The sequence below is a fragment of the Harpegnathos saltator genome, unplaced genomic scaffold (assembly GCF_003227715.2).
Source record: "Harpegnathos saltator strain DR-91 unplaced genomic scaffold, Hsal_v8.6 scaffold4, whole genome shotgun sequence".
NCBI lineage: Eukaryota > Metazoa > Arthropoda > Insecta > Hymenoptera > Formicidae > Harpegnathos > Harpegnathos saltator.
The window spans coordinates 433,467-458,075 of NW_020230205.1; the positions used below are offsets into that span (position 1 = coordinate 433,467).

Genomic DNA, 24,609 nt, shown 5'->3' on the forward strand with positions numbered 1-24,609 from the left:
CTTTCCTTCGAGGTGAGTCGGTTGAGCCGTTAGTGTCGTTGCCGTTGTGAGAGAATGGTGATTGTGATGTGCATCGCGAACGAGCGCGCACCCTGAAGGACGGTAAAGTACGCGCCACTCTCGACGCACGATTAATAAACCCGAAGGGTATCCCCCTCGGCAAACCACCATCCCTCACCCCGCCCTGTCAGTGGCCGATTCGAACTCGTCTCTCTCGTCGAATTCCCCGTCGTCGTCATCGTATTCAATTTTCTCGTAGCGGTGCTGCTCTCCCGCGAGATCGAAAGAAAGAACGAAAGGAAGGAAGAGCGCAAGACGTTCGCCGAGTTCGTCCGGAGCGTTTATCGCGGTCCAACTCCTCTCTTCGTCGTGCAGCACGCTTCGCAGCTTTTCCTGCGCTCGTCACGCGGATGTCCGTAGTAGCGCCAGCACTACGTACTCGGTGGTATAGTTGCGGTTGAGTGTGAGGTGAAGCTAACGGAAGACAACCGGCCGAGGGGACACATCGCGAGGAGATAGAGAGAGCGAGAGCGAGAGAAAGATAGATAGAGAGACAGAGAGAGAGAGAGAGAGACAGAAGAGAGAAGAAAGAGACTCACGGATAGTAGCAAGATGCCCTGCTCCGCGGTGACGCTGTCCCTCGCCACCATAACCGGTATAATCGCCACTGCCCTCCTGGCGATCGCCTTCTCCACGGACAACTGGCTCTACACCGAGGTCAAGCGCGCCCAGATCCAGGTTCGTAGGTCTAGAAGAGAAGAGCGAGAAGGTGTCGATGATGGACACGGATAAGCGGAGAGAGTCGGTGAGACGCGCGTGATTCTTTTCGTCCCCTTTCGCGAGCGCGAAGCGGTCGACTCATGTAATTAATTTTATCAGCGAGAAGCGCGAGGAGCGCGCGCGTTCCTTAAGTGGCACTTGGAGAAATTCGACCGCGGGTCGAATGACGCTTCGAATCTTCAGGAAACACTCCAGAGCTCCGCGCAGCGAGCTCTTCCTGCGGCGCTAGGAAAAGGACGCGGCGTGAGAGTTGAAGGTCCGTACGCGGCCAACGCGGAGTGCGTGCCTTTCGGGAGACGTGGAAAGTAAATGAATGTCCGATCGAGAGCTTGAGCTGCTTTTGTGTTACGTGCGCGACGTCCACAGACATGTTGAATTTTTCCTGCTCAGTCGAAATTGTGCAGAATTCCTGCTCGTCGTCGACAAAATACGACGGGCATTATGGTGAATGAAGAATACTCGCCGCAAAATTCCATAACGGGAAAAAGAGAAATTCCTTAAGTAATACTCGCGATTAAGTCAATTTCTGCCGACTCTGATAAATTTCTCGTCTCTAAAGAGGCTGATCTATTCCCGTTTGAACGCCGCCGCGGAGACGCGGCTCGATTAGACGGGGCTAATAATGCGCCGCGGGAAAGGGGAATTGGAAGAACATTACTTCGGAAGTGGCCGAGTGGAAAGAGACACTCGTTATCCGTGTCGACGGACAAATACCTCGGATAATGCGGTCAATTCTATAGCTCGCGACTGCGCGTTGCGAAAGTGTAATGACGCACGTGATACACGGCCGCAGGTTCGTGTGCGAGCGCGTATCGCGCGAATTTAATTCACGCTCCTACGCGCGTTTGCACACTCGCGCTGCAGATAGATCCCTCCCCCCGTCGCGGTTTTACAGTTGACGAAAGATATTTATAAGCGCGAACTCGCTCCTCGAGGCTGCCGCTTCGCAGCGCGCAGCGCAAACAAAGTGAATTATTCATGCATTGTTATTCACGTTACGCACGCGCACAGGGTGTGCGCGCTCTCGTCTTTCTCGTTTGAAACTCTCTCTACCTTGAAACAAACTCTCCCGACTGCGCGCGCGGCAGGTGCGCGCCGAGTGTGCTTATCAGGAGAAATTCTTCTCGAATTCGCGCGAAACGAGAGCGATTTCCCGGCTCTCGCGAGCTTTTCCTCGTGATGTATGTACTCGAAATTACCGTCCACGTATCTTTCTGTCGTCTGTCGTCGCTCGACGCATCGAGCTTCAGCAGTCAGAAGGATACCTTTTGGTACCTGTTCCTGTTCGACAATAAACCTCTGACGACGAGAAATCTTCTGAGAAATTATGCGCGCGTCGTTTTAAATGACCGGATCTCGGTCGGACGAAAATGGAGATTGTTTCGACGTCACAGGAATTCGTGTCGCGTCGCGTCGCTCGTAACACGTAATCTGCAGAGGCATCGATGGTAGATCAAAGAGGAAAGCGTGGGACGATACGATGATGATGATGACGATGATGACGACAGAATTCTAACGACGACCTTCTCGTCGCGGAGTAACGTCGCTCTCGTGACTAATTCGGCTCGGCCGTGCTCCTGATGCGCCCCCGGCGCAGTCCTTATTCATGCTTCCATTAGATCGATAGGAGCTCTGATGTGATACATGAAAATGGACACCTTCCTGTCCGAAGTCGGAGCGTATCCGGATCTCGTTACTCCTGGAAGCTGTTATCAGAGCCGGTGCGCGTTGCTCGTGAATATAATTTCTTCCACTTCCTCCGCATCGTCGATCCTTAAGGATGCGAGCAGGCCATAAAAGGACCCGACGGCTGCGGTAGTTGCACTTCTTGAGTCTCTTGCGCGTGAAAGCGCGTCCTTTCCTTCTGCTTTTGTCGATACTCTGAACTCGTATGAACTTTTTGGATTCCGGTAACGCGCGATCAGCTGCTTCTGCTTTGCATATCCGTGTGCGCAGCGCCTAAGACCGAGTAATTAGAAATAACGATTTCATTACGAAGATTACTATTAATTACAAGACATTAATCCACGTTCATTATAAATGAAAAAACGCCGCTAATCAGCGCACGGGGAACCGCAACCGGGGAGACGCCTTCTCCTCAGAAAAATGCGTCTCTCCCCGGGAAGGGGAAGATAGGAAGTGGAATTCGCCGTGCCTTCCGCCGCGTCCTTGTCTTGGGTGAACGTGCACAGGTCGAAGGTCAAGTTTACCCTCTAGGGTCATTGAGAGTCGGACGGATGTTGTTCTCACGAACCTTCCGTGGAATCTGCTCCGAGAGAATGTCAGCGGTACTCGCGATAAAAGAGCGAAGGGATGTGCAAGGGAGTACTACAATGGGTCGTGGAATGCTCAGCCGTGAAGCAATCTTCGTTCGATCGTTCTTATGCGGAGAACTTCGGTGAATGTTCCCGCTGCTCGAGCGCTTCACGCTGAGAAAAAAGAAGTACCGATCGTTGGATAACGAGACTTCCGACGGTTTCTTTCCGTCTGGAGAAAAGCCGAGTCTGGCATCAAAAATACCAGTGACTCCTCGTTAATTCAGAGAGAGAGAGAGAGAGAGAGAGGGAGAGGGAAAGATGGGATAAGCCCATCGTGGAGTACTTCACTTCTCACGAGGAAATCCGTCGTTTATGCGTCTCATACTTGACTCGAGAGGTCGTCATTCCAGGCAGGTGAGCGCGCTGATTAAATCGGACTATCCGGTCGTTAGCGGAATCTCATTTCGGTATCTGGCGTTCTTCCTCCTCCTCCTCCTCCTCCTCCTCCTCCTCGTCGTGCTTTCCCGCGTCTCGCGATCGCAGGGTGTCTCTCCTCTCCTCTCCTCTCGCCATCTCGTCCCGAGAGCCTTCGGAACGATCGACATTCCGAGCCGCGCCCATTCTCAGCGCGTTGACTCAACGAGTTTTGCGTTTAGTGTTCGGTGCACCGATCGGCCGATGCGTATGTCCTTTTGCGTACGTCCACGATCGGCCGTGTGTTTCGCGCAAGCTCCGGAATCAGCGGACCCGCGTCCAATGGAAAGCTGCCTTATTTCGATCCGACTCGCATCGACTCGCCGCGCCGTCGAGTTCGGGAACGCAAAAATTTCACGCGTGCCTTGGATTCTTCTGGGCAAAGCTTCGTTCCCCACTTCTCAGGGCCGGTTGTTCCAACTTCTTGGCAAGTTAACTGATTAAGTCTTTGTTTTTCCTTCAATTTAGACAAAGACAGACATATGACCTGACTATCAGTTAATTTACCAAGAAGTTGGAATAATCGGCCCTTATTCAGCTTATATCTAGTAAATAAACTATTGCTGATATGTGCCAGCAGTCGATTGTGGCGCACTTCTGCTCGGATTCTCACCACTGCGCTTCTAATTTCGAGCGCTCCGGTCGTCATTTCCACGTCCGATCGTCTCTGCACTTTCGCGCGAGTTAATCATTTCGTACGGTTTAGGGTCGGCGCATGGAGACCCACTAATCCACTTCGAACGATCCTGCCGCGGTGGCAGGCGTCGTCGTCGAGTCCGAGAGGATCTCGCGCGATTTTGCGCTCACCGCCGCGCTGGCCGCATGACGACTACGTTCTGTTATTTTCACGGCTCGCGCTCGCGCGCCTCTACTTTGGCGAGAACGCGCTCCGCGAGAAAATCGCAATCGGTTTCCTCGACCGGCACATACACACACATACACATACACACACACACACACCGTCGCGGTTTACCTCCTCGGCTCGGCCGAGGAGAAGGCGTCGCGGCGGCTGGGGAGAGCTCGGTCGCGTACAGTTATGTCGCCTGCACCGTGCCATTCCTCGCCGGCAACAAGTAGGAGGCGAACGCGAGGCGCACACATGAATGCTCGCGAACGGCGAGTGTCCGTCCTCGCGCACGATCGTGTATCTCTGCGAGAACGACGAGGATCCGAAGGAGGAAAAATCTTCGAGAATTTGCAGAAATCTCAAGGCGACGAGGATCCGAGAATATCACTCTTCGGTTTAAGACGGGAATTATGTTTACAAGGCCGTTTTCAAGGCTATTTTTACGAATTTTTTTTTACAGAAACGGTAAGATCAATGGACTTGAAATTTTCACAGTGTATTCGTTAATGTTCAAAGTATAAAATAAATTTTATTGAATCGCAAGAAGCAATCCTATTTATAATTATAGATAAAAATGCAGTCATCCGTTTGCAAGCTCCATGTTTGTTGTCGACATAATTCCGGGCCTCTCTCTCTCTCTCTCTCTCTCTCTCTCTTTCTCTCTCTCTCTCTCTCTCTCACTACTCTGAAACCAAAAACTGAGAAAGATTTTTAAAATATACGGTTGCCATTATAGCGCGTACCAAGATGAAGGCAATGAAGCCAAGTTTGGAAAAATAATGACTGTATTAAAAAGAAGTATCGAAAATGAAATGACTTTTTCAAATTATAATCATGTTTAAAAAAAAATGAATAAAATAAAATGTACGTAAAAAGAAAAACTGTGTAAAAATGTTTGAGGTAGGGGCGAAAACTACATGTCTACTGTATATCGTGTAAAAATTTCAAGTTATTTGGCTCAGTAGTATTTGCGTAATTGTGTCGACAATTTAAGAAAATGGTGTTTCCAGATAAACGCGTTTAAAGTTTTATGTGTACTTTTCACATGGACAGTAACAAATTTATTTTATACTTTGAACATGCAATGAATACGCTGTGAAAATTTCGAGTCCATTGATCCTACCGTTCCTGTTAAAAAAAAATTCGTAAAAATAGCCTTGAAAACGCCTGCTCCCCATATAATCCCCCCCCCCCTTAAAGGAAAATTAAATGTCTCCGAGAAGAAAATTTCCGGAAGCCTCGAGGCTTTCAGAGATCCTGAATGTCCATGTGCTGATAACGTATGCACGGGAAATGACATGTAAATGTATGTACGACAGGACCTGTGTAGATTATATTGAGATAATGACCGATCCGCCAGACGGACTCTCGATGTACTCGCGGAGAATCGGCCGGCCCGAAGAGTGTCTTCGGAATCTGTTGTTCCCAATAACGCACCCTGAACAATCTTCGAGGCTCTCGCGTTATTGTACTCGAAGTGACTCACGGTGTCTCGAGTCCGTCGCTACCTGCGAGTAGGACGTGGCGATAATTCCTCGGGTAACCGGCGCGCTTTACGACACCAGGACGCGACCTCGGCGAACATGCAAATCGCCGCCGATTAACGGGCTCCGTGCGCTTGCGCGCGCGCGTAAATTCCTGACATTAAGCAATCACCGTGAATGAGGAGACGCGGTTGCAACTGATAACTCTGCGCTTCTGCCTGCGCGAAGTAACAAAGAAGCAGAAGACTTGGATTTTTCAGCGACCTCGTCGTCTTCCGTGTCCTGTCTGCGTCGTATTCTATGTCCTGTCTTCGAAATCGATTCTATATCGCGCAATTACGTCCGATTGATAAAGAAAGGACATTCCGCCACTTCAACTGCACTTCTTACTTATTCGCTCGGCCTTTAAAAATGCGTTATATATATATTTTATTCAAACTGCCGTTACACGGCACCGAATGCCATCGCGGCAGGATAATTTTCATCTCACGCCTCCTGCGATAACAATAAATTGCACATAATGATTCTCTTGTACTCACACGACTAACCGTATACAATCCTGACGGAGGCAGCAGGAACGGCTCGCGCTTCGTGCGTCGCACGAACTGATTGCACCTTGCGTGTTATCCTTGTTTATCCGCCGACTTAAAAGACGTTCTATGCGGTGCTTATCATGCGTGTGTGCACAGTAGCGTGTTACATCGACGGTATTATATTCATAAAATACAATCCCTGTACTTTCATTCGAGAGCCGATGACATGGCGAGCTGCGGAGGAAAGAATGCGCTTTAGCTGAATTTATCCTAACGCGCTTGCTCGATTCCTGGAAACAGGAACATCGCTAGATTTTAACTGGAGAATTGCGTATCCTGACGTATGAATCGTGGTAGAAGCGCACGTCACGGTAATTTACAATTTTGGATTTTTATTAATTTATTAATTTAATTAGTTTTATAATTCAAGTTTTATAATTCAATTGACTTACCAAAGATACGCTAAACAAATGCAACTCGCGACGCGTATATTTGTCAGCTCGTCTCGTCCATTCGCTCAGCGTATTAACGCGTTACATTCAAGTTCAATCAACCTTCGCGTCGCAAGGTATCGCGAAATCAATGAGTTTCTCACGCTGGTCAAGTGTTATGTATTTAGCGAGCGCTGTGTTACGCGCGTAATTGTGTGACGCGTTCATAACGCTTCGGTAAATTAGAAGTACGCTCGTTGAGTATCGAGGAAGGAAGTTTGCTGAAGGCCACGCTCGCGATTCGTCTATGCTTTTTTAAAAACGCTGAATATGGCGTAAGGCGATTTCGTGGGCAGAACGATATGGAGAAACTCGGGTGTTGCATGAATATTCTTCCTGTCCTGCTCAACACGTCATGAGGATAATCGACGAGTAGCCGTGTGGGGCGATAAAGACACACGGAAACGCAACGTTCATGATTCTCCGCGATAAGTTCGGCCGCATTCTAATGCGGCGCTGCGATATGCGATGTGACTTATTTTTGCAGACTTCCTTCCGATACCTGAGGCAACATTGTTGGCTTTTATCGCGATAGTCGTGGTGCCGTTAAGACACCATGGCGTAAGACTTTACATAAGAGAGAGGATAAACACCTAAAGAATACAAACTCGACTCGACTAGTATGACAGCTGTCATATCGATCGCATTCGCCAGAGATAACACACTTGCATAATCGCGAGTCTGATTGGCGTACAATTTATATATTCTCCAGCGAAGTCAGCGAAACTGCTCGATTTCTGCTTGGCGTTGGTCTCTAAATCAGAGAATATTGCAGAGAGAGAGAGAGAGAGAGAGAGAGAGCTGGGAATAAGTTCAAGTTTTCTATCTAGTTAGTTAGCTCCGCAATTTTACGACTTGCCGTAATTTTCGATTATTTCTTTCGCGAAGTAAAGAATGGGGAATTTGCAGACAGAGTCTCAAACTTGAGTAACCTGTTTCGTCATGTTACCGTTATTGCGCGACACGTGTGCGTAACATTAAATTTTCTTTCCGCTTATAAATGTTTACGAACGAGCGTAAATAAGCAGACTGCAATGCCCGCTTTTAACATTGGCCGCTTGACGTTGCGTCGGGCATGCAGAAATGCATTTACCAGCTGAACGGTGTCTCGACAGCGTCACGAATTAACGCGCGGCGTGTTCTTAGATGTATCTCTCTCTCCCTCTCTCTCTCTCTCTCTCTCTCTCTCTCTCTCTCTCTCTCTCTCTCTCTCTCGAAACGGGCCAAATTACGTGGATTGTCATTCAAAGCGGCGCACGAACTTGCATTCTTCACGATCGGGCCCTTTAAGCGATTAATGCGCGCCGTCGACGACAGCGGATTATTCAGATGGAGAGTTGTGCAATAGTACTCGCGCGCAGTTGGAAAAACGACGGCGGCTCGTCGAGCCAATGAGCTGGCCGTAAGCGATGAAAAATTCAAATGAAAGTTGCCGTATGCAACACAAGGCGGCTCGTTAGCTAAAAACACGACTCGCGAGTGAGCGAAGTGAAGGGAGCTGCCCCTAAGTTTTAATTCGTAATTGACCGAGCCGATAACGCCGATGAATTATCGATAAATAAAATAAAACGACGCTGTACGATGCCGGTATATAATATGCTTGTCGAGAATCGACAAAAAATTTTTCCGGTTACCACAAACGTGACCGAGACGGGGATAATACAGGTTCGGTGAAAGCTATTCCCGGTCTATTTCCGCGAGCGTTCGCAAATATTTTGCATAATCGTCTGGTCGTCACACAATTATCACTTCGTTCCGCGAGTGAAGTCCAGCTGTAAAATTGTACTTAACACCGATCCAGCAATTTAGCAATTTCGGCTGAAGAGGACGAGTATTGAGATGCTGGAAATGCGATAAGATGAAAAATTAAAACGAGAAGAGACGGAGAGAGAGAGAGAGAGTACGAGGCAGACGTTGAGAAAGGCGAGATCGGAGAAGTTTATGCTCTCCTGAGAAAGCAGAGAGGCATTCATTCATCGTTGAGCACACGATTGCTCGATGGACATGTATATCCCGATGCGGAAGTCTCAACGCTCGCGCGGGCAACAGGTGTTTTCGTCCGAAGAGATGCAACACGTAGATTCCATCGCGCGACTGCGCGTATCGATCGCGCGCGGAACCATTGTCACTCGTGAGACGAAGAGAGACGACGAAGGAGAGCCCTCGTCTCGTTCAGATCGCACCATTCTGCTTTCACGTTGTTATTTCGCCGTTGCTCGCTCCAAACGCGGGAACATCGTCGAGCCTGGCTGATTTCTTTGACATAGAAAGGAAAACCCTCCGCGAGGCTCAATGAGAACGGGCCGGATCGTCCATGACAAAGAACCGGAGAAATCGCGTCTCGCAGGTGCAACAAAATTTCGTCTCCTTCCATCTTTTTCGTATCGATGCTTCTTCTCTTCGTCTCTCCTTACCGCGCATACCGTGAAGCTGTCGCGACGAGACGACGAGATGTAAACCGCTCTCGCGAACACGCATCGTCCACCTCGCGCGTTCCTCGCGCAGAAACGCATGGGTGTTCGTCAAGGTTATAACCGAGGCTTGCATCAGCGGGGCACGTCATGCTCGTACAATTATTAGTTTGTAATCGAAAAGGAACGTGGGTCGCGTGGAATTTCTCAAACACCTCGAACACGACTTGTTGACGGTAGCCGGACGAGAACGCGCACTCGCGCTGGGTGGTTTTTCGCGCAAAGCACGAAGGTTGCAGGTGAACTCATCGGCCGAGTTATCACCGGCAGTGCGATAACGCACCTGACTAACGCCTGCAACTGCTGGATCGCTGCGTCGGTGTTAAGTACAATTTCATAGCTCGATGTATATCTCTGCTATAGCTTCATTCGCGAAACGAAATAATAATTGTGTGATTCAGACGGTTATGCAGAATATTTATGAACGCTCCGTTCTTTTTACAATCTTTTCCTTCGCAAGAGCCTCCGTTCTATCGTGTGCGAGAGGAAAACAAAACGGATCGAATTTCCAAAGAAACGCTTTGGAAACCTCGTCGGCGCGGTGTATCAGCGATCGACAGGACGCGCGATGGATCGAGCGAAATGTCTCGTGGGAAGGAAGCAGCGAGCACGGAAATGCTCCTTTCCGTCGACACGCTGTCGCGATTCATGCGTAAAGATTTCCCGCGTATGTGACGGCGGTGTATTATTATACTTTCTACCAGACGTCGAATCGGGAAATCGCCAAGTCGGACTTTCTAGAAAATAGATTGCGATATCGCGCCGATCACGCTAGTGATTTCAATGCGTCGCCGGGCGACGCGAGATCGACAGGGATTATCAGTCGATGGAAGAGACGCGAGAGAGAGAGAGAAAAAGTATGTGAGTCTATGCACGCTGTGCGTGAACTGAAATTGCATTAAATTTCGAGGGCGATATGCGCGGTGCATCGTCGTACATAAGAAAGTCCGGAACTTGTATCGACACGCACGAGTAAACGTTCTCTATGGTTCTTATGGGTTTCATGGGCGGGCTCTTCATGGTATATCGATGCCTCGCAACGCAAAATAAGGCGCTGCGGCATCGTTTTCTCTACTTGTAATTTTATCCATCGCCGCTGTGGTGGCTTTTTTTCTTCAATACGATGATTATCATACTTACGCGCGAACGTTGCGTTCGAATAATTCGTCATGTGAAGCATGAACGAATTGATAAGAAAATCATACTCGTCCAATCTCAGAGAGAGAGAGAGAGAGAGATCAAGTCTGTTTGAAATTGAAATTTTAGAGGCTCAATCACTGATATCAAATACGCGTTGAAAATCGAGCAGTGTTAACGTAATGCTTATCGATACATGCGAGTCATGAGAAAATAAAGTTGCCTGCGGTCAGTGCTTCCTGTCGTCTAAATTGAGCGGTGCTCGAAATTGAATAAGTCTCGCGCCTCATTCACGCTAAAAACATGAGAGAGAGAGAGAGAGAGAGAGAGAGATTCTGACAGATGTTCTATCTTACAGAAACGTGGCGTGTACATTCTTACTTTCTAACGATAATAACATTTTCGCGAAAGGAAGAGCGTGAGCGCGCGCACGTCTCATCTGCATTCGAAAACGTACGCGTTCAGTAGCTCTCCCTCTCTCCCTCTCTCCTTTTCGCCGTTCGAGCGATCGAATTATTCGCCGCGACTTTGTTCTTGTCCTTTCACTCGAGCATCGTTAATAACAGCGCGCCGCGTGTTGCAACTTTCATCGAATGTTAAGTCGACGCTTGCGACAGACGGTCATCGCATCAACAAATTTTTTTCTTCCTGTTGCAGCAATACGCGAGCAAGCATGCCGAGCAAAGCCACTTGGTGGAGCAAATGAACACAAAGTATTATTATTACACGAGGACTCAGGGATTATTCAGGATATGTTATCCCAAAGAGAGACCACCGACAGGTATGTCAAAGATCGTTGAGCAGAATTGCATGTCCGATCACGAAACATTCACCTGCGATAAATGAATCATCATCACAGTCGCGTGATGATAAGAACGACTGTCATCAATGAAACTTGTAACCTTGTGAATGTCATGGAATTTGTTTCGATTTAAGGCGATTGCTGATCAATTTCGTGGGCTCGCGCCTTAGGAAAAAATTACTTGTACAAAAGTGATGTTTTTCTTTTTAAATAGCCCGCGCATAACACAATATGAAGCGAATATGTGCACATTTTCACACGAAATTGTGAACGCAAAGAATCGAGTCGACTCGAGTCTTGGATCCAATCATTGGTCCCCGATCATTCGAAATCGATGAACCTTCTCGAGTTCCTTGTCTAGCCCTCGTCGCTGACACCTCTTACGCGGCCTTTAGCGCACTTTCTACGTTACGATCTCATAATGTCGTAGGTTATCCGATCCCACGTAATAGGTTAACAGTTTATAATCGGCGCGCACAATCTTCGGAGAAAGGTGCATTTTCACCCGACAGCCACGGCGCGATGCTCCGCGACGCTTTCTCATCTTGCGATCGGTCGCTACGTACAGTTCAGCTCTGTGCTCTTAGATGGAAAGTATTCGCACAATGGGTCGTAAATGTGAATAAAACGGGGGGCTTTTCTTTCCTTTTCCATCGAGGTAAACACGTGGAAAAAGCATCGATGAGGGCATCGGAGCATTTGTTTACGCGCCGAGTTGAAGACACACACGCCGTAATATCCTGTAAACGTGTCGATGACAAAAGACAAGACTTGTTGAAGAATTGTTTCGCAATTATAATTCTACTTGCGCACTTGCGCATGTTATCGCATTGTTAGTACTTGTTCACAAGCAAACACGTACACTTCAGACCGAGAGGCAAATGTGTCTCGTAGCAAAAGTAAAACGTACGTACCTCGGACGCGAGATATAGGACACGCTTTTACTTTGAGACCAAAGTTTTTTCCCGTCATCCCGGCGGACCTTTTCATACGGTTCAAGTTCTTGATAAATTCTTGAGTAAATGCGAGATGTCTTATTAATCTCCAAAGCGAGTTTGGCGAGTAGGGAGGAAGAGAGAGGAATATTGAAAAAAAGTTAATCGAAACCAGTCCTGGGTAACATACATCGGGCACGTCCGTTAGTCGCTGGCAAAAAGGAAAAATACCGTGTGAACGACGACGCGCGATTTTCCAGGCGCGATTTCGAGCGAAATGTCTAAACGAGCGACGAGAATATGAAATATTCCGCCGTCGAGCAGAACCGATTTGCGCAAAGTTTTTACACGCATGCCCGACCGCGAGAATCCTCGCCTTAAATTACGTACTTACTGCACGGCGCGACTATCCCGCTTCGGGGACTGTTGATTTTTTGCCTTTTTCTTTTTTCCTCGGGGACTGCTGGGTGGCTTTTTTTCTCCGGAGCACATCTCGACGCCTCGTAAGTGGACCGTTGCGATCGCGGTCGTTGCGAAACGGTCAGCGTGCCGCGATCGATCGACCGATCGCCTGCGTGTTAATGCCTCGCAAACACAAACCGTGTCCGAGATTTTATTGACCGCGCGAACGAAGAAAAGCCTCTTCAAAAGTCGCGCGAATAAACGAGTAAACCCGCGAGAGATGTATTAAATAAGATCAATGTATCCAGAAACACATTCTCTCTTTCGCTACCGCAATAACAGAATAATTTTTGTCGCTCCATTTGGAAAATAACTACATTTATATATCGCGTCTTAAAAACTACGGCACGCGCATAATTCGAAAATCTTATTTTAATTAATACGTACTGCGGTCTTGAAACATCTGAGGAAAATACCGTGAATTTACCGTTAGTGAATTTACCGTGGCTATCGCATCGTAAATAAAATTTTGTGAGACAAGGTGCGATATGTCAATTTATATTTAAATTTCGCATTCGAAATTTGGCACAAGCATCGTGCGCGCGCGCGCGCGCGTGTCTTTATCATGACGAATGTTACACACAAGGATGTAATAAATTCCTGCTCCCCGTGCGTGATTTCGCATACGTCGTATAACGCTCTACGACTCGGAACGCCTTTCCTACTGGCAACTTTCTATGGTAATGACGTACACGCAGTACGTCCTCTATTAAAGTTCAGTAACGTATCGAGGATTTTTAGAGCGACAATGGAAACAAAGCTCACGCTCTGCGCGCGTGTCCAATCGGACGATGCGCTCGCAATCAGAAATAAAATCAGAGGCGACGCGACGATATATAATTACTTGACAATTACGGAGTTGGTGTAATTAATAATCCGTAATTGATAAAATTATTCCGATTAAAGGCCTTCATTTCAGGTAACGACTCCGCTTAAGTTTCTTTTCAGGAGGCGTATGCTGATTAAGTGAATTCCGATATGAATCTAGGTCAAAGCCAATTAAGATATGAAAATTATCTATTTAAATCGGTCTCTCTTTTCTCTCTCTCAGGGATCTCCCGATTTCTCCCACGTTGGCTGAATTTAACCGTGACTTAATTTTCTCTTTATCTTCTTCGAGATTATGTTTCTGAACAAAGACGCAGAGATAATTGAGCAAAAAAAGAGAGTATTAAAGTAATTACGCATTCGAGAGAAGTTAAAATTAGAAATATTTTATATTACATTCATTATTCATATCTCGTTCTATCACATTTACTGATGCATGTAATGTACGCGAGAAGATTCAAAGATGCAGATTTTTTCGGATTAGGCGAATCACGAAATCGATTTTTACATACTGCTCGATGATTACATAAAAAATATATATCATTCCCGATCGGAGATTATTATGCGAGCGTCAGCATTGCAGTGTATGCGCGTAGCGTGTACAATTGTATCGCATAATCGTACAGGTCGATTTTGATTAGTGAAAATACTACAAATGCAGTCCAATATTGTGATATAACACAAAGAAAACAACAGAGCGCAGAGTGAAAATCTAAGAAGGCGTTCCACATCACTCTCTAATCAAAAATTTATGACCATGAACACAACGATACTTTTCAAAGCTGCGAATTATGCAATCGAGTTATTTAAAATATCTTTGTAAGTCACTCGTTCCAAGATCAATTTTTACGAGCCTAGTCATGAGGAATATAATCGACGAGTAATTTCCCACAGAAATGAGACTTCATTTTTAGTAGCACCTTAAAAGCACCGCTATACAAACGATTACGCCAGTCTGATTCGTAAGAACACATGAGAATTAAAAAAAGCAAAGAAAATATACATGCATCTTTTTCGCGTTAGCGCTGCTGTTATGCGCTACAGGTGATTCCAGTTCTCCCGGAAGTTTCAGGTTGCGCATTCTTCGAACGGGAAGAGAAATGCGCTGCGATACAAAGCGAAAACGCACCCATGACGGGCAAACCACGATAGATGCGGGTCGTACGTACGTTAGGAGCCTTGTGTAAAATCCATTGTTGTCCGCACAATAGTGAATCGCTACAGAGGGGAGCGCTACGACGGTAGCGCGTTTGTAAAAATTTCAAGATGAGCGCGAGGGAAATGTGTCGATGTCACGTACCACAAGGGACATCCGTTTTGCGTTATAAAAAATGGAATGGATGGAATCGAGCGCACAAGAATAAATAAAATAAAAAGGAACATTTAGATATTTACATCTTCCTGTCGAAAAATGCACTAGCGCTTCATGAACGAGAGATAACAATGGAGAATTTTGAGATCGACCTGTTGAGGGAGGGGACTGCAAGTCCATAAAATTCCTAGACATAGAAGACAACTGATGGTAATCTCGACGTCACATCGTCGACCTCAAAACTGTCCGACGACGAGATGTTAAGGTCACCATCGGTTGCCTTTTACGGTCGAGGAATAGAAACACCGTCGGCATCTATTAAGAGACGTTCTAGAATTCCAACGTATATAATCGTATATAAACAGAGACAAGAGCGTAGAAATAACATAACCGTCGACATAACGTAGCATGGCGCCACATGGCGTTCTATTCTACTCTTCACCCTTATGGCAAGAAGAAGACCAAAAGCAAGAGAAAAGAATTCTTACGTAAGATAAATCAGCGCCTTGACAGGATAACGCATGACGCTCTCGTCCTCGTGATTTGTAAAGGGTGAAAACGGTCGCTTTCCTATTGTCTTACGCAGCTAACATTTTCAAGAGAAGAAAAGGGGCTGATGGAGGGGGGGGGGCAGAAAGAGGAAGAGTCTGCAGACTCGAGATTAATAGCCGGCAACGGACGGATAGCCAAGATGGACGATCGAATTCAGATATAGCGGGAACGATCCGATTCAAGAGACAGTCAAGAGGACAATGGCGCTTCTCCTGGCTGGGATCGTAAAGGAAAATGCAATCGTGTCGGTGTTCGTCGGTTTGGATCGTGGGATGGAAGAAACTGCGAGGAAAGGCGAGAGCGTATCGAGGCCGGATCGGTGAGAATCGATTCTATCGGCTGATTCGCGAGGCCGCGCGATGCCGAAGCGAAGATATCACGATCGGGCGAAACGAGACGAGGAACCTGCAGCACACACCTGACGCACACGGGAGGGTTTCGTTTCGCGCGTTGGCTTCTCCTCGCTCGGCCGGGGAAACAATCGCAATGATCGATGCATCGCTCGTATCGCCGCAGTACCGTTCATCGACGCCGCTCGGTGACACCTTCTCGGTTTGGGTGCGCCGTGTTCTTCCGGCGACCCGCTTCCGGTGGCTCCGATTGATTACGCGCACGTGATCGAGCCTGACCCTCATTCATCCCTACAACGGTCGAGCAAAGGTTCAAACAAATCGCTGATCGATTTCGCGCAAGCCGTATACATATATTGAGCGAAGTTATAAACATCCATATTTATTCAACTATATAAGTGGTGATTATCCAAAGATTTCCAAAGATATGACCACTCCTCCGGATGACGTTACGTGTGATTTCGTAAACGAATTTTATCGTACTCTCACACACTCGCGACGACAGGCGGCGTCGAGAGCGCGAGTGTGGCCAACACCGAAAATCGAGGTCAAGCGTGTACGACCGGGCCTCATCGCGAGTGCATACATGAAAGATTTGAGGAAGCCAATCAACGGACCGGTTTGGTGGCTTTATCCGTCTTCTGGTATCGCTCACATCGCGGCTTAGCACCCGATGAAGAAGAAACTACGAGGAGGGTCTGCCGCGCGCGCGAGAAGATCGCGCTCGCCACCATCGCCGACGCGAGCGGGCCCCTCTTCCGGTAATGGCGAGGAGTATAACGCGTGTACAGTTAGGCGCGAGTCAACGATCTTGGCATGGCGCCTCGTTTAGGCGAAACTAGATTCGAAGAAGGTCGAGGAAACGGCCGCGCCGTCCGTCGCGTGAATCTCAAATACTTCAAACGGTACGTTGCATTGACAGGCTCCTCGCGCAGGACGGAGGCTCGCTGCGAAGCCGAGCTTCCTCCGCGGAAACTACGTACCTTCCGTACCGCGTTACACGTGATAACGGACACTTTGTGAAACGAAGCATTGCTTCATGCGTGCTTTATGTTAGCGTTATTCTTGACGGACGAAGCTTCCGGAGAAAGTCTCAGTCAATAAACAAAACTATGCCGACCTGGCTTGAAATGTATAAGATTATATTATCTTGAGCAATCCGTATTAATTAAAAAAAAAAAAAAAAAAAAGAAAAAAGTCCGTTCCGTTAGTCCCAGCAGTGTTTTCCTTTTCAAATCTGTCTGGCTGTCGCTCGAGTAGAACTCAAGTGTGAAATGAAAAGAAAAATTTACAACCGACGGTAAGAATGTTAATTGGCCCGAAAATCATTGCTGTAGCTCTGCTTTCATTTCGAGACGTCGAGTATAGAGCTGGCTAAATCTGACTTCACCGAGAGACTGCGCGGCAACACGTCCGAGTCTCATCGACGATGGAAATAATCCTCCCCGGGCGACTAATTAAACGACGACGACGCGAGGACGGTTTCAAAGTGACGGACGCGGTCGCATGTCCTGTCACTCACTCACTCACCGGGAGCTGACTGTGAAAGCACCGGCTACTTCACAACAACTTTTCCCCCGCGTGCAATGCCTTTCGAAAGTGGCGTTTCGTGGATTAGGACTCGCTAAAAGAGAGAACCGTTGTGCGAAAGACGAAGGAGCGCAGGCACGAGAGGCCGCAGGTACGACAGCAGGTAAAAGCATACCGCGCACTTTGCGCCCGGTGATAGTGCCCGCTGCATTCTGGGTCGCGTGCTTTTCGAGACGTGCACGCTCGACGTCGACGTCTTGACGTCGCGGGGCTGTGGGATCCGCGGCGGCGCTGATCAATCTCGCCGGTATTCTTCGCGGTGGATTACGCGAGAATACGCGGCGGTCTCCAAGGATTTTCGAGTCTGGAAGTCTGGACTCGACTCGAAGTGTGAATATGGAATACCCCGTTCTTGCGCGGTGAAAAGATGAATAATTAGATAATTATCATAATCTGAAAATATAAAAGATGCGCGTGCATGCGAACATCGTGAGACGATTAATTTGGAACCATCTCCGGAATATGTTTAGCGAGAGACGTGAGAGAAATCTCGTCCCGATGGAGCGATGCTGCTCTTCGGGGGAAAAAAGTTTCACGTGGCTCGCGCGAGTGGAATGTCCGTTTTACGTTTTCGTTCACTCGGCCTGTGATTTAGCGGTAGACTCATCACGCTCTCACAGCTGAGCCTCTTTAACGTGACACGAGTTTCTCCGATATAGAGGTACCGTCGTCATCTTCGGACGATACGATACGTGATTTCGCGGTTCACCGAGATTCCGCGTCCATCTCGCTCGGAATGCAGCGCGCCTCCATTCCGAGTGTCGTAATCTGCAGTCGTTAGATTGTCAGACAAAACGTTAACACTCGCGTGTTTTGCGGTCGGCGAAATGAGAACGTCAGTCTTGGTTAGCCAATTAGTGACGGGGGAGGGAAGAGGATTCGAGAATATATGCGCCTCCTTGTAGAATATTTCTTGAAGAGGTTCTTACGTGATCGTGTCTGAATTATGCATTATGTAATTGCAGTCGAAACTTACTTGAGCCCCGTGGAGACGCACTGCATGAATATCGATTATTTTATTCCCGATGAAGAGAATCAGACGAGGGGTTTCTCCGACGACGCGATGGCACGACTACGTAAGTATAGCGCCGATTATTATTATTATTATTATTATTGTTACATTTTACGCAGGTCATAGATAGAAAGTCCTAGTACCTAGTACATTGTCGCGTCTCTCGTCCGAAAGAGAAATCTGTCTCACGTATCTTGCGCGTCTTTCGTCGTAATCCAAAGTATCCAGAAGAGATTAAATGTCTTGATGTTGGAATTTGTAGGACGCAGGATGCCTGCGTCTTAAAATTCACCGTCACATTCACAGGCATATGTGCAAGTAACGACGTTTACGCACATTCGACTAGCATTTAAAGTGTTTTGTCACTGTCACACAGACATGGGGAGATCCGTGATAGCGCTATTCATGGTCGGTTTTGTCGCGATATTCTCGGCGTTTTGGACAGGAGTGGTGGGCTGTTGGAGAAGATCACCAGGAAACATCACGGCCACAGCGATTTTGATGTTATTCGCCTGTCAGTATTCACTTTCCAAGATGCTCTCGAGATATAAACTCTTCCTCATTTCACGCCTTTCACGCACAAAATAACTAGAATATCTGTCTGAATGATACAGGCCTTCTGAGCGCTGGTGGTATGGGCCTGTGGCACGGGGTCGAATATTATGAAAAGGAGAAAATTGTCGGCGAAGAGTATTACCAACAATGGAGCAACGTAAGTAACGTTTCGTCCTTCCCCTATTCTGCCATTATTTCTGCCATTGATCCAATTTGTACGGACACATTTCTCCGACAGACGAACAAGTTGTCGGAAAAATGTGAAGGTTGTCGTTGACTGTGTACGTCGATCGCGAACGACAAGAAAAGCCAGACAACAACGATATATCGATCAAATAATGTTCCTCCAATTTAGTTTCACTTCTCTATCGTTCACACAGTTCACACTTGAAAGTCAACTACAATCGACTGACCTTTAGAAATACACGTTATGATGATAAGCGAAATAAGCGAAGAGGATACAGACAGCCGCATGAATCGGCGAGCTCAAACGAGGATAAAACAATTCATCGGTTCGTCGGTGATAAATCAACGATTGTCGAGTGATTTGCAAAATAATATTCAGAGTCTTTCGCATCTCAAACCACACGTTTCCTTCAAGCGCGTGCGCTTCTCAGCGCGCGCGCGCGCTTGAGGAAAATTTCCGCGGGGAAATGACGAGGGGACGTAACAGCGCGGTAAGACGCGCGGAACGGAAGAAACTTCGCTTATCTCGCATCACGACGAGAGATTCTTCCAGGCACTCGATCGGATCGGTCGCATCGCGCGTCTCCACGGAGCCGAGGAGAGAAACGAGGAGTCTCTATCCTGCCTAAGTGGCTGCAGGCGGGCGCATGACGCACTTTTACCTAGAGAGTTTTGCCCGCAGGTTTTAAGGGACAACACGGCGCAGTGGTACGACTGGTCGTTTTATCTGGCCTGGCTGGGGGTGGCGACGTGTCTGGGTACGATGACGCTATTTCTGATCGCGGCATCCTGCTTGAGAAGGGAGCGTGCCCGCGAGCAGGCCCAGAATGTTCAGTACATCATGCCAGGTGACACGATACCCGTGAAACGGCTGGACTAACTCGCCCGTGTCTCTTTTTTTTGTTTGTTGTACGCCCGCGGCACGCGGCTCTAGGTCCTGAAGGACAACTCACTAATCTCGTACGACTGGTCGTACGTGGTCGCTTGGGTCGGCGTCGGTTGGTCGTTGGTCAGCGCGATCTTGTTTATCGCCGCGGCGATTTGCTTGAGGGGCGAGAGAATGCGTGAGGAGGCGATGAACATGCAGTACCTCATGCCTGGTACATATTTAACACCTATTGCTTTTGCCCACTGAAACTCGAACGTGCACGCGGGCACCCCGAGACTGTGGCCTACCTGCCCGACGAATTGCGGTGAGAGAGCGCGCGCGCGCGCCATGCCAGTCGCATGGAAATCATTTCGTCGATTCCTCTAACGCGCTCGCCCGCGTGCCGATGTCGGAATAATCGAACGGTCGAACGGGTTAACGCGCATTCGTGCCAGATGTAATTGTTGCTGTAGAAGTCCCGATGTTGATATCGGTGTCGATTTAATATCTCCGAGAACGCCTGATCTTGGAGAGATGCTCGTGTATTCGTTAAATCGCGCCATCCCTGTTCGTATCGCGATTATTATACATGAGAATATATGAAATAATAATAATAATAATAATAATAATTCGGTTTTCTTTCGTTCTTCTGTTTTTTCAAGTAGTAGCTAATTAAGCTGATATCAACATCATTACACAGAAACACTCGATCCGGCGAAATCGTGGAAATCGTCGGCGATTTTTCTCGCTCTGATCTCTCAGAGACTCAGCGAGCAGATTCTTTCGTCCGGAAGAACTTCCGCGATATCGCGCCTGTATACGTCGGATCCCGCGTGCACCGAGTGTTCTACTAACTTTAATTTACGATCTCATCGGCTTGATCGTGAGGAACATGCTCCTTGATACAACGATAACGATCATCTCGTCATTATACTAACTGGATTCACTCGTTATGCGAGAAACGTTAATACGGAAGCGCGACGGTGTTATTAAACGGGTCTCTGGTCTCTGGAATTTTGCAGGAGATAGAAGCCATTTTTCTGTAAATATTTAATAACACGTAAACGCGCGCGCATTATTTCGTGCGCCGCCGTATTAACGCCGTAACCATTATAATCAGCACGAGTTGAGCATATTAGGTCGATTATTTTATACAGACAGACATCACTTAGAAACAATATTCACAATAACCGTTGTTAGAGGATTTAGAAAAAATGAGCGGTTGTAACATACATATCCAAGATTTAGAGACGTACGATAATCGTAAACTAATCGAATGACAATAATGCCCGTAACGGCAGAACCGGAAAGGATTAGATCGCTTGTTTAACCAAAGGATCCGGTACCAGTAACGCCTTGTACATAAAAGTGTATCTTTGTACCGTTCGAATTATGTAAAGAGATAACCCCGTTCACGAAAATCCGGAAATGTTTCGAGAACTGACTACGTGAACGACGGCTGTGCGCAAACGTGGAAAAACCAGATGGTGAGAAACTGGTTTGGTGAATATCAACAACTCGAAATCCGCGGCGAATTGCACGCTGACTTCTAGAGTCGGCAAGTTTCTAGAACTCAATCCATCCGAAGAGAGTTAAGTCGCGCGGAAAATAACTTGTTGGCTGAGTATTGAAATCATTTCCTACGTTTTTCAGAGAAATGTCGAATTTTTAATTCCGAGAGATATTGCCAAGGCTGCATTTTCTTCTCAGCCACATGTTCAATGATTAGACGAAGAAAGCGAATTCGCGTAGTCGCGTAGGAAAATGACGAAATGTAACTATCGAATATGATCAATCGAGAGGAGTCGAGGGACGAGTGTAACGCGAAACAGCAAGTCTGAATTTAATCGTATCCATCATAGTATTACACGAGTCGATCTTAACAACGATAATGGTAACGGCAAATTAATGTGAAAGCGGTTCAGACTCTGATCGCAGATTAGGCAAATGGATCGAACGTAGCCTGCAACTGTTGATCGCAGTGTCGTGTGCAGGGTAACGATTTAATATTTAATATTTCTCGCGAAACTTTTACTTATCCATCTCACGCTCTGTTTCCGCTATGGATTAGATTTTGTCACGCTCTGATCCTAAAGGAAACTTTCTACTTGTTCTCCGGATGATCAATCGGACTGCAGAATGCGTTCGCACATCTATCGCGTATTCAGTCTTTTCTCTTAAGAAATCTTAAGACTTAACAGAGAATTGTCACCATTTGTTCAATAGATATTTACAAGAGCAAAATTTTACTTCTTAAACGTAAAATAAGTATTCGTGATATAATTAACTCGATCGAGCCTCGTTTTTACAGTCGACTTGACATTTAGGTCTCCTCAAGATTAAAATCCAAGATACTTTTGCACCGGTTAAATTCATCCCGAATCATCCTATTTAACGTCTCGGTTTCGTTTGTCAATATTTGTTGTCATAAGTCTCGTTCGCTTGAAACAGACCAAGCGGTAATGGTTAACTTCCGCGAAGGGAAAAGGAATGGAAAACCGAAGACATCTAGAGTCGAAGTAGTCGCTCGAAAGCGACACACTTGCCTAATTTTCCGTCGCATACACCCATCGACCTCCTGCCACAAAGAATTTCCGTGTTTACGCATTCAGCTGCGGACCGATCGCTGTGTCGGAATTCGATTTACGCGCAGGACAAACAACAACGTGTCCTGCCTCGCGACATCGGGAAATCCCTCTTGTAACGCAAATTCTAATGTAAATAGAAAATCATGTGAATCTTATATCGCGAAGTTTTCGCTAAATTCTACCCTAAAGGTGTTACAATAAGATTCACGACAAACAATAACCGAGAACCGTCTAGACCGTGTCGTTTAAAAAGTTTTCTATCGATGACGAGCAACGACTTCATCGAGCCTCATGCATCGAGTAACAGAATCTTCGTTTTTATCAACTTCGTTTTTATCGCATACGCGACGAGGCCGGATCGATTCTAATCTGCTTTCTTGTTTTTCCAGTGTACCCCCAGAAACAGCAATACGCGTACCCCGGATATCCAGCCCCAGCGGCATACCCGGGCCCGTATTATCACGGTTCTCAGTATGGGCCCTACAACTACTGAAGAAACTCAGCTGGTCGGCATCGGAGGAAAGAAAGCATCCCGGGCGCGCTCGCGCTCGCCAAACTTGTCGAACATTCTCTATTAGCGTCTTGACTGGCCGGACAAGGACCAGAAATATATTCGTAAAATTCGACAGACTCGCCGAGGTCAATTCGCAATCGCGACGTGCAATAGATCGATCGTCTTGATCGATTTGAATCTAACCGCGATCGCAAAGAGTCCGGCTTCAGACGTAATTTATTGATCAGTTAATGAAGTTAATTCAAGCGTGGCCAACGAGTATCGGATATTCGATTTACGCGAACGTCACGAAACGCAAAAGCAAGCTCTTCTCTCCCTGCGATAGACCGATCGTTTGGCTTCCACCGGCCGGAAGTCCAAGAATCCAGGCAACGCGAGGAGGTCCAGAAGAACGTTCGGGAGATCGTTCAAGAGATCAGGTCGTCTTTTGGCCACTCTCCCGTAGCTGATCTTCGGAGCACTCGCGTCGCCTGGAAATACTCGACTTGCGTAAAGCGGTTGCTCAAAATCCGCGTTACTTACACTTAGGAGGCGAGATCATTTTGTACTTTTCCAGTTTATACAAGTAAGATATATCGATCATTCTCTCGCACGCACATCTTTAAAGTGAGCGCACTCACGCGTGTTAATCGCGCAGGAGGCGCGAATCGCGCTCACGTTCATCGCGCGTTGGTTCCCGTCCGTCGACTGCGATGCTCGACTCCCGATCGGGTTTTCTCAAATTGTTGGAAACGCAGACGTTAAAGACGTGACGTGTCGTCATCACTTTAGCGCGAAAGCGGCCGTCCGTCGTCCGTTTCCGTCAGTCGCGGATTTAACGGATGTTATATATGCTTCGAGGAAGCTCGGTGAGAACCGGAGTCGCGTATCTTGATAATTGAAAACCGAACGACCATATCGATCGAGTCCGTGAAACTTGGCTCGCGTCGACGTCGCGTTTGCCTTTATTTATTTAACGCGATCGAGTGGGAGTTCAATCTCGCGAAGAGAGAACGATCGTCGTCGAGTCGCATGAGCGAAGCGGAAGGCGACGCGGATACGGCATCATGCTCGTGAACGCTCTCTCACCTTGGTAGTACCAAATATTAAATAAATATCCCGATTAGGATCGTGCAAGAAGAAGATCGAGTCGCGATTTTTGCGCAGAGCGTCCGTTCGCCGCGAGTCCGGTTTAACCATCTCGAGTCTGACGGAACAATAGATCTCAGCTGAAGACGTGAAGACACGAAGAAGTCAGGATATTCTGATTGATGATTTGGACGGAAACCGCAGTTCCGACTTCTCTCGAGTGACATTGGGATGTTGGGATTGACTCGGGATGTTGAGAAAATTACACTGAGAATCTATGTGGAAAACGTGTAGTTAATAAATAAAATATTCGACTCCGAAGAGGGTTAAAACTTAATACCGCGGACGAAACGCGATATCGTAACGTGTGTGGTGCATAACGTAAACATTTATATAATATATGGTGCTGCTATGATCGTTACGTGATAACGCGGATCGCGAAGTTATGTCTGATACATAGCTCTCCTGATAACACCGATCTGTAAGATTTATTACAACGACACTGTATATGA

At 47.3% G+C, this 24,609-nt stretch overlaps 2 protein-coding genes across 3 annotated transcripts; one reads left to right on the forward strand and one right to left on the reverse strand.

Annotated features, from left to right (window-relative positions):
* Positions 1-24,591, forward strand: LOC105188426 (uncharacterized). 2 transcript variants are annotated; one of them, XM_011149880.3, is made up of 7 exons: positions 1-738; positions 11,133-11,256; positions 18,272-18,382; positions 18,695-18,832; positions 18,933-19,030; positions 19,742-19,907; positions 22,905-24,591. In XM_011149880.3, exons 1-7 carry the CDS (start codon positions 613-615, stop codon positions 23,006-23,008), a joined length of 867 nt encoding a protein of 288 aa, XP_011148182.1. In that variant the 5' UTR covers positions 1-612; the 3' UTR covers positions 23,009-24,591. The 2 variants fall into 2 exon arrangements, with proteins under 2 accessions (XP_011148182.1, XP_011148173.1); XM_011149871.3 differs by lacking the exon at positions 19,742-19,907 and adding an exon at positions 19,994-20,159.
* On the reverse strand, positions 653-4,759 carry LOC112589086 (uncharacterized). Its single transcript, XM_025301020.1, has 3 exons — positions 4,126-4,759; positions 2,304-2,739; positions 653-748 (listed from the first exon to the last, which is right to left on the reverse strand). The coding sequence occupies exons 1-3, from the start codon at positions 4,159-4,161 to the stop codon at positions 708-710; spliced, it is 513 nt and encodes a 170-aa protein (XP_025156805.1). The 5' UTR covers positions 4,162-4,759; the 3' UTR covers positions 653-707.
* Positions 24,592-24,609: the final 18 nt, after the last annotated feature.